Source organism: Charadrius vociferus, unplaced genomic scaffold (assembly GCF_000708025.1).
Source record: "Charadrius vociferus isolate BGI_N301 unplaced genomic scaffold, ASM70802v2 scaffold183, whole genome shotgun sequence".
In the NCBI taxonomy this organism is placed as follows: Eukaryota; Metazoa; Chordata; class Aves; order Charadriiformes; family Charadriidae; genus Charadrius; species Charadrius vociferus.
Window position 1 is genome coordinate 2,878,201 of NW_009648250.1, and position 9,916 is coordinate 2,888,116.

Below are 9,916 nucleotides of genomic sequence, written 5' to 3' on the forward strand. Positions count from 1 at the left end.
GAGCGGTGGTTTTGACAAAAAAAAAAACCAACATGACCTTTAAAATAAAAAGGGGGGTTGGGGGGAATGTTTAACATTGTAAAATTGCACATCTATAACCTCTCAAAAGCCTGGCCAAAGTTACAAATTATTACATCTACCATCCTTTCAGACATTATTTTAGTAAGTTTTGTAGAAGTGGTGCAGTTCCCCTGGAGTTTCACCAATTCTTGTGGCTGCAGAAAAAATTCTTAAAAGCTCAGGGCTTTTGAGTTTTTAGTATCTGTTAACCAATCAAAAATACATTTTTTTTTTTGTGAGGAGAAGAAGCAGACTTTGAACGTGACATGGGCACATCCCAAAGCCAAAAAAGCCCTAAGACAAAAAACGTCAAATGTTTACTGTTTCAAATAATTCTGTGGCTTCAGGGGCTCCAGATTTCTACTTTCTGACTAGTTGAAACTGGCAATATGCAAAGTATATTGATGCTTCTCAGAGCAGCTCTTAGCATCAGGTTACTATTTCATGTGAGCCTTCTAGCTTTAGGAGGATTGAATCACTTCCTAGAGCTGAGGCAGGAGTCTGCCATTGGTAACCCCCCTGACCCTGGAATTCCAAATGCTAACAGGCAGTGGATAACTCTGGGGGGTGGGGGGAAGTGGGCTGGGCTAAACAGAAGTAGGATGTCCCGAGTCCTACCAGCAGCGATCTCTCAGCTGGAGAGGGAATTTGGTGCCTGGTGAATATAATGCTGGGGAGGACAGCGATGAGCCTGTGTGTGAAACACTAGGTAGGGTGAAATCTCTCATCTTGTTGGTTCTTAAATCCCAGTACACCCTGGGTTGTCATTTACTCTGTGTTGCCGGTGACAGGGTCCTATCTATCAGTCACATTTTTCACTACTGCAAGATGATCTACAGGGCCCCTGAGCTGCGAAAGGCATAGCCAAACCCCAACATCTGGGAATTAAAACCAGGCAAATGCAAATTCCAAAAACGGACCTTTTCTTCAAATAGAGTACAAGAAAACCAGTAGTCTCTCCAATCATTGCATCTTGGAATGAAAATAACTTCTCTGTGGATGACACATTTGTTTTCGTCGTCTGCATGACCTCAAAACTACTGGCATCTTCTTTCATTCTAAGCTTTAAAATCTCAGGTTCTTGATCCTATTGCTGGTTTATCCTCCACCCCATTTTTTTTACCCCTATAATCAAACCCACAGTTGCTTCAGAGCTTCCTAAATCATAGGGTGATTCAGGTGAGGGAGGGGAAAGGCTTGCTTTCTGCAGCATAAGAATGTGACACCACTGAACTGTGCCAAACGGTGTCACCTGGACAGAGTGGATGGGAGCCAAGCAAGGTAAAATATGAATGGGAAACAGTCCTGGAGGGCTGCAGACACTGTCAGGGATGGCAACAGTTTGCACAGGGCTCTCCGTGGCCTGTGCATGCATCTTGACCGTGGTGTGTGCCTGGCTTGTTAAATGGGACAAGTGGCATCAACACACACAGTAAAATACAGACATCTCTCACAGATCGGCTGTGTCTTGCTTCAGTTTTTCCAGAGCAAAGCGCTTTCTGCTGCAGCTCCTCAGCAACCTTTTTGCGGGCACCCAGGGGAAGGAGTCCAGTACCTTTTATTCGTAACAGCCTCCAATTCAAAAATGTTGAAGTCCCAGCTTTCCTCGTTATCCAGGAGCTGTGTGATACAGGGTGGAACGTCATTGATGGTGTTTGGCACTGAAAGGTGACTATGGCTCAGGTTCATATCTGTTGAAATGGAATGTGGGAGTTGCAACATTTCTGGATTATTTCCCTCTCCCCACATGCAGAATTCCATTTAGAAAACAACTCTTTTTCAAGAAAAACAACTCTTTTCCTTACATGAAAAAGTCTGTAAAAGCCTATAATATACATGGTTTATGTTATTACAGAGGATTTGGACATAAACCAAAAAGATCAGTGAACATTTCTTTGAGTGACAACATAGTTTTTTCCTGGTCTGAATTTTTGTATTTTGAAATGTATTATTGTAACTATTTGAACCTGCTTCAACTTCAAAATGAAGGCAGCCTAGCAGTTGTTCTGCAGTCACTTAGACAACCATTTCCAAAGGCACACATCTCACTGCGAATTAGCTTAGAGCTCTGTGTCACTAGCACTTACAAAAGAAGTCGCACGTGCAAAGGGAAGTTTAAAATGGTGGCTTACTCTTAGAAAACACATACTCGTTTCCTGACAGTCTTCTCAAACCATCCTGCAAAAGCAAGTTTACCGTAAGTTTTAGGTAGAGAATCCATGCATCATTAATTGCAAAAATACAACATGCACTTTAGGTAGCATGGCTGGGTACTAGAAGCACTGCTCCTGTTGTAGAAACTACAAAAACCAACAAGAACCATCCTCATTTTGAGGTCTTTCAAAACAGACATGAAAGGATTCAAGGAACACTAGTATGAGATCTCTGGAAAGGATATTATCAACTATACAGTGCCCCCCTTGACCCTTTCATTGACACCTGCAGGATTTCATCATTCAACTAAACCATTATAATTTATTTTTCATATTCTTTATACTATTTTGACAAGGGTTAGCTCGGTGTATGTTAAAAAATTAGGTAAACCATGATGAAATCTAGATGTTCTGTCACTGGCAGACTGTGTTGGTGCTGTAACAGGACCAAAGTCAGAACCTGATTAAAGTAACCTCACTCCTACACTGGACCATCTGTAGAGCAATTGCTCTAGTCCCATCTAAGCTTCTAGGCTTTCTAAAAAGTATCTCCTTGAGACAAATCAGATTGGATGATATAGTTTCTAGTGGCAGCCATGTTCACTTACACATGAGGTTGAATGCACCCAGTGGACTGAGATGGGGCCGTATCTTACTACATTTTGGTGCCTACTGTTGGTAGAGAGGCCAAAATACTTAAGTGAAATGGTGATGAATTCCGAGTCTCCTTCCCATTGCTTACGAATTTTTAGCACAGCAGAGCAGTGAACTGTGATCTAGGACACTGATAGCAGTAATTTAATCTTTACTAATTTTACTCACAGTCATGAGACCTCCAACAAGATCACTTGTGTGAGGATCTTCATCTTTGGTACCTAGCTGAGGGGAGTAAAGTTCTGTTGTCCTCAGGATTTCCAGAACTCTGTCCAAGGCCTCTGCTACTGTGATGGGGCTGTTTTCCTGGGCAGCATTAATTATGTTAATAACCTGAAAGCAAATTAAGGAGGCAGGCAAGGAAGAGTGAATGGCACTTCTCTCTTTTATTATTACAAAATCTTTATTCTTGGCTTGATTATGCTACTTCCCATTTAGCAAATGCTATGTAATTCCCACCAGCCCTATAAGTACAACTCTGAAAATGTAAATTTGTGCTCTGGTTGCCTGGTATCCACTTGCTATTTATAACTGGCAAACTCCTGGGAAGTGAAAGCAGAAGGGTGTGAAATGTCTGAAAGAGTTGCAGGTGTGTAGACCAAGTACTAGCCATGTCCCAGTCCTTCAGCATAGCCAGGTCTGCTCAGAAGCAATCATTCAGTCCCCGGAGGAAAACAGCAAACAAAAACTCCTGGATGTGACTCAGATATCCTGATATTGGATGTAAACCCCTTAATGTTCTTGATGTTAAAGTGGAGGGCAGATAGCAGCAACAGCTGGGATGTGCTTGAGGGAGAAGAGGATGGCTCTTCTTTGCCTCCCACCTGGTGTCTCAGCCACAACCTGGGAATGCAGCAATGAGACTATGGACTGCTCCAGGCACTGCCAGGTCTGGGAGGGAGAAAGCCCCAGTGTTGCCTTCTCCAGCAACCAGAAGCTGCTGCGGAGGCACTGGGGGCCTCCCTGCAGGTATGGTTAGGGAGAAGGAAAAGGAAAGGAGTCAGCTGCTCTAACAGGCACAGTGGTGCTGGGAAGCAAAGAGCTTGATGCCGGGAAGAGAAGATGGGGACAGAGGAAAAAAGTGGTTTGAAGGTGGGAGATGGCAGGCTCCCTGGTCTGCAGGACAAGTGATTCTACAGCTGGTTTGCAACAGCAGAGTTTTTATAACATGGATGGTAAAGAAAAGACTGCAGGGAAATGGAGGGACAGAATATGGTGCAGGTGGTCCCTCCTCTGCACGCTGTCTTATAAATATCAATGGAAAAGCAAAGGTGAGACCAGAAGCACCTGTCCTCCTACACGTGCACAGCCCAAGAGAGCAGGGTCCCCTTCCAGCCACAAGCAGTGCATCTAGCAAGGACACACTTTTCCCCTTTTTGATATTATTCCTTATGACTAGGATTTGGAATGAGATAATGAGATGCAGAAAGTGGTAAGATAAAAAAATGGATTTAAATTATGCTGGTTAATACAAGTTGCAGGAAACCCCTGGCTGTCCTGCCACAAAGTGCATATTTCCCTGTGAGAGCAACTCCAAACTCTGAGTTTGCGGAAAAGGCAGTGCTCAGGACTCACCTTTGTGATAGGAGCTTCTATTGTCATTGAGTGGATCCTTGCCATGGAAGAGTACCGTCGGGTCTGTAAACTTGGAGCTGCCATTAAAGAGAGCACTGTTTACATGCCGCAGAGGGTAAATCAGATGACAGCAATTAAAGAGTGCAGAAGGCTGTCACTGGGGAACAGCACAACAAAATCCAGCCTCATCTCCCATTTCTCCTATATCTACTCTTCTGCAAGTTCTTGCTTTACTGCTTAATTTCTTGTACTGTTGCCTACCATCTTTGCAGCCACCCCCGACTTCTACTGTCAGTTTTTCTGTCCATCAACCACTTCAGCGATGCTGAAATGAAGCTATACTTAAGCTATGTTATACTTGATGCCCGGTACCTGCCGCTCTGCCTTCGTTTGCAATGGATCTCTGCCAGACATGGCTCCTCCTCTGAGAGTACCTGTGTGCGTGTCTCTCATCTCAGTGAGACAGCTGCCCTAATGAAACCCGTTCCTGCTCCCCATAAGCTGTGCTTCTCTCACTACGTAGCGGGGCAGAAAGAAATACCTGCTACCACCGTCCCAGCCCCAGCAAGTAGTCACAAGTGGGATCAGGAGCAGAAGTACTGCTCTCAAGTAACCTGTAGCAATCAATCCCTTCATGTCCCACACTAATGAAACCAAAATACTGGTTCAGAAGCGCAAGCTGCATCTTTCTAAGAGAGGTGGAACTAACGCTTTACCATGCACTCTTCTAGCAGGCTGCCCCCATCTCGTGGCACAGCCGCTGCTCCTCTCTGTGAAGGCAGCACCCACTGCATGCATTGTATAGTGATGCTGGTACTTGTGCTGGGGCACAGTTTTGCAAATCAGAATAAAGAAATTTTACAGCAGTTATAAAAACTGGAGTAATCTCTGCTTGACCAGCTGTGAATCTGTCTGGTTCCTTTTTTATTCTCCATTTTTATTGCCTAGGGCAAGTCTGTTCTTTATTTTTAATGCCATTCTTGATAGTTTTCTTTCTTACCATCACTACTTTGAGATGTTATTGACTTAACATCAGTTGAGTCTTTCCTTCTGTTCTTGCATTTGAAGGAATGGGATTCTGTAAATACAAACCAAAAGCTTTAAAAATGCATCGAGTAGGATCTCTACAGAGTCTTCTCCATCTAATATTCTGAACATTTAATTAAATTATCTTAATAATACCATGTAAGTGAGGGAAATTTTGTAATCCCTGCACACCAGAACAAGGGGATCAGTGTTTTTAAACTCAGTTTACGGCAACTTGTCTGAAGTCACCTGGAAAGCTGTTTTACAAAGAAGTCAAGACGCCTTATGGAACAGGGGAGTCGCTTCACCTAACTTGAGCTGCCTAAAAGCAGCAGTCTTTCAGGGTGCCTTTGTCTAAGGTAGTTGTCAAAGATCTTGCTTTAGGAGAGATGTCTCAGGCAGGTGGGTTGAACCCCTCCTAAAAGTCCCTTTTGCTCTGTGCCAACCACTGAATGAGCCGGAGTTTAACTGCCTTGAAATTTAGTCAAGTGAGAAAAATCCCATCTCAGTCTATACTCTTACATCTCAAGCACAATTCAGACTCAGACAACTTTTGCGTTTAATTGCAATAATTGTTTGTACCCTGTGTTTAACAAAAATCCAACATACTGAGAATGATTATAAAAAATCAATACAGTTGCTGTGAATATTAACCACACACCAAGCTGTCATTGTTGAAACCACCATTTGCTAAAGCAACAGAAATTATCACATCCAGGCAAATGCAATAGCTAGATGAAATGCCTGTGAAGAGCCTCAAAAAAAAAGAAAAAAAAATTAGTAAAATTTCATTTTCTGCCAAAACATTACAATCTGCACTCTCCCTTATGTTTAAAAACAGCAACTGTGCAAAAGTCTCTACAGTACCTATTCCCAGAGTATCTCAAATGCCACTCAAAGATCAGAGACACCAGCAAGCTTTCCAAAGGAGATAACTACCATGTGAAGAAATATCATAAAATTTATATTCTCAACATAAGGAGAATAACCATGTTACAAGACAGAATATATGCAGCCTGTCTTTAGCAAAATAAAATGTTAGTATACAATTCTCCAGAATTAAAAATATATCCATCTTAAAAATGACTGAAATACAGTTTCTTTCTAAATTCTTTTCTTTACCACAGATTTATAAGGTAGCTTGCGTCTTTTTATATTGTATTCCAGACTGGAGAGACAGGAGCATTTTCCTCTGTTGACAGTTAAGAATGGGTAATAACTAATGCATGTTAAATTATTTTATTTATTTGACAGTACTACTCTTTCAAACCCTTTTCTTGCATTAATGTTTGGAGGAGTTTAACATAAGGCACTTGAGTGGGAGCAAATATTTACATATAAACATAGCTGTTAGCAGCAGTAGCAGACAAGACAACTCTCCTTATATAAGCGCCAAGTTGGAAACTTTGCTAGTGCCACCTAGAGAGTCACAGGTGCATGAAAGCTACCCTGTGCTGTGCTACAATTTCAGCTGAGAATATTTAAATATCGAAATAAAAAAAATTCCTTCACCTGGTGAGCGGAATTTATTACAGATTACACCATCACAGAACACACCAGCTGTGCTACAAATCACACCATCGCAAACAGCACGATACGCATGGGTTATATTTCTATCCTCATGACATACTGGTATGTGCCCATGGCTCTGGGAATTTATTCTTGGAGCACAACCATGGACTGCAGGGAAGGACAACCTACATCACATACACGTGACGCTAAGGTTGCCTGCTTTCACTGCGCCACAGTCATCAACGTGGCTCCATGGCATGTGGCTTCCCAGTCTTGCTGAAATCTGTGACAATAATGAGCACACCTAAATGCCCCACATAATCTGAAAAACACATTAGTAAGCTAGTAACTATGTGTTAACTAGTAACAAGTGTTCTTCAGCTTAATTCACAGGCATTCTCACCTTCCCCTGTTTGCAAGGAAGAAACAGTGAGAAAGAAAAGCATTTATTATGGGGACACAGGAGCAGTTTAACACATGTTGGGTCGGTTCTGATGGCAGTAGTGGTAATAAGAGCAGCAAATTACGTATATTATCTCTTCTCCCCCCTGCCCATTATTATCTGGCATCACAAAGCTCTCTAATCCTTGTACATATCCTTATAATACTTGAAAAAGTAGGGGATGTCAAGCAGTCACTTCCCATGCTCCCAGTGTGTTACATCCTCCTCCCATGTGAAAACCAGAAGCTGCCCGACATTGCGCCGCAATGTTGTCCAGTGAGAAGGGCCTCAGCTGCCAGAAGGCAAAAGAGCACCAGAGTCCCTTCTCTCAGAATAAGAAGACAGCAGTGCTGGACCTGGCTCAGATCACTAGAACTGCAAGCTGAGAACTGGCCTTTCGTGTCTCCTTCTTCAGGGGAAATCGTTATTCCAGACATTACTCAGCATTGGAAGAAGACAATATCCCCTTATACTCCCCCACCTTCAGTCAAAAGCTATCTGCAGGAGTTACTGAGAGCTTGAACATGCTGTCTGCAAGTGAACCTGCCTGGGACGCAGGGCAAGGGTTGTGCAGAAACACGGCAACAGCTCAGCGCTGGCTGGACGAGACAAGCTGTAGCCTGGACGCTATGGACAACTGTCTGAGCCCTGTGCTGGGGCCAAACCGACGGCCTGCTGACAGGGCCTAAAATTGGAAACACTAGGGCAGGTCTGCTGGCACAAATCAGCACAGTTCCGCATTAATTTCGAACAGAAAGGTGTGCGAAGGCACACCACCTTCAGGATCAGACACAGTGTTTTAATACAACAAAGAGCGATGCACCTTAACTCCGAATGCACGGCAAGACCTCTGGGCAGGAGATTGAATTATTAATGATGGTTACAAATCCAATTCGTGGTGCGACATTAGAGCAGCTGGCATCCATCATTGGCCATCTGCTCCGACCACTGACTCGACAGAGGGAAGAGACAACATTTCATACCAGCAAAGCACCTGGCCATGACCTCAAGCACAGCAGTATAGAAAGGTAAATGATAGTATTCTAACCTGACTGAGAATTGTCTTCTGTGTACTTCTCATCACGGTGACTTTTGTAGAGCTAAAGGTGCACCAAAAGTAAAATATATATGTAAGAAAAAAGAATACAAATATATTTTAAAAGGTCTACATTCAACAGTGTCCTTATCCAACATTTACTGTGCACTTATTTTTAAAAAAAGTGTTTGGCAAAGACTCTTCTTTAGGTATAATTATATGTAGAGAAATAATACAAAAGTAAACAGATATGCAATGCAGGAAATCACAGATACAATAGTGCTTTTATGTACTAAGTTCCTGTTTAATGTCTGTGTCTGCAAGAGAACTGACAATAATTTTTAGATAGTGTTTTAAGAGCTAATTGCATATGAACCTGAAAGATTCCAGCAAAAAAAAAACAGAAAAAAGAAAAAAAAGTCCAAAAGTGTTCAATTTTACCCTCTGTACTAAGCTAATTTTGCATGCATCCTTTCATGAGTCACTGATAAACTGGACTTCAAAAAACCCAGTTACAAAAACAGCTCTTCAGCAACTGAAGGGTAAAGGTAGGTGTTATCCATCAGAATGTTCTTTATTTCTAAGTAATTTTTAATCGTTCTCATGAATGAAAAAGCTGAATACAAAATCTTAATTCTTTATGCTTCTGAAACATGGTCAGTAACTCCACCGATAGATATTTCAATCTTTCTTAGAATTTAAATAGCATATTTCCATCATCTTAAAATTTATACCTATTGCTTGGTCTACAATAACACAGATTAAATGCTCCTCTGCTTCTCTGTCCTGCTCAGAAACAAAAGCACAGTCTGTCCAATAAGTAACAGTTTAATATCTGCTAATAACTTCACCCCATTTGTTCGTTACATGATTACAATGAAGTATTTTGCTGTTAATAGGAAAACAGAGCAGAACTTTCAGTTCTTCAAGTATTCCCTCTAAAATTAGCACTTGACATATTTAGGTACAGCTAACAGAGACACTGAGGAGGATTAAAAATAATGCATTGCTTTTTTTAGTGTATTCACTAGAGAAGGTATACATGCCCTCTACTTCAGAGAAATAAACTTCAGTGCTTGACACTGCACTTACACATTATTCATTACACATCATATTTAGGAGTCCAGTATTGTCATCTAATCTGTGGTGACTGGCCCCTCTGACCAAATCCATCGCTTGCCTATAGCAAAGCACTAGATTGCATAGAAGCATGAAATTCATGGCTGCAACTTGTGAGTTAAAAGGGTATTACGGCAAGGTTGCACTTATCTACTTTTTGCGTCCATATCATTTTGTGACAGTGCATGCTGTATGGTCCTTACAGGGATTATTCAGGAAAGGAAGGGACGTACTGATACAAATTCTCTTTTCCATCATTCTTGCACACATTCCACCTTTTTTTTTTTTCCCTTTTTGCTGCTGGGGGGAGGAGGGGAAGAGGAGGGGAGGGGAAGAGGA

The 9,916-nt window shown here is 42.0% G+C and overlaps 1 protein-coding gene across 1 annotated transcript in view; it reads right to left on the reverse strand.

The window, feature by feature from the left end:
* The window catches only part of PDE8B (phosphodiesterase 8B), a 42,236-nt gene that overhangs the window by 8,054 nt on the left and 24,266 nt on the right, over positions 1 to 9,916 (reverse strand). Inside the window, exons 10-15 of the mRNA XM_009884242.1 lie at positions 8,471 to 8,522; positions 5,443 to 5,520; positions 4,443 to 4,519; positions 3,036 to 3,200; positions 2,193 to 2,238; positions 1,616 to 1,751 (exon numbers count right to left, since the gene is read on the reverse strand). Coding sequence (XP_009882544.1) covers positions 1,616 to 1,751; positions 2,193 to 2,238; positions 3,036 to 3,200; positions 4,443 to 4,519; positions 5,443 to 5,520; positions 8,471 to 8,522 — 554 coding nt within the window. The remainder of the gene's footprint in view (positions 1 to 1,615; positions 1,752 to 2,192; positions 2,239 to 3,035; positions 3,201 to 4,442; positions 4,520 to 5,442; positions 5,521 to 8,470; positions 8,523 to 9,916) is intronic.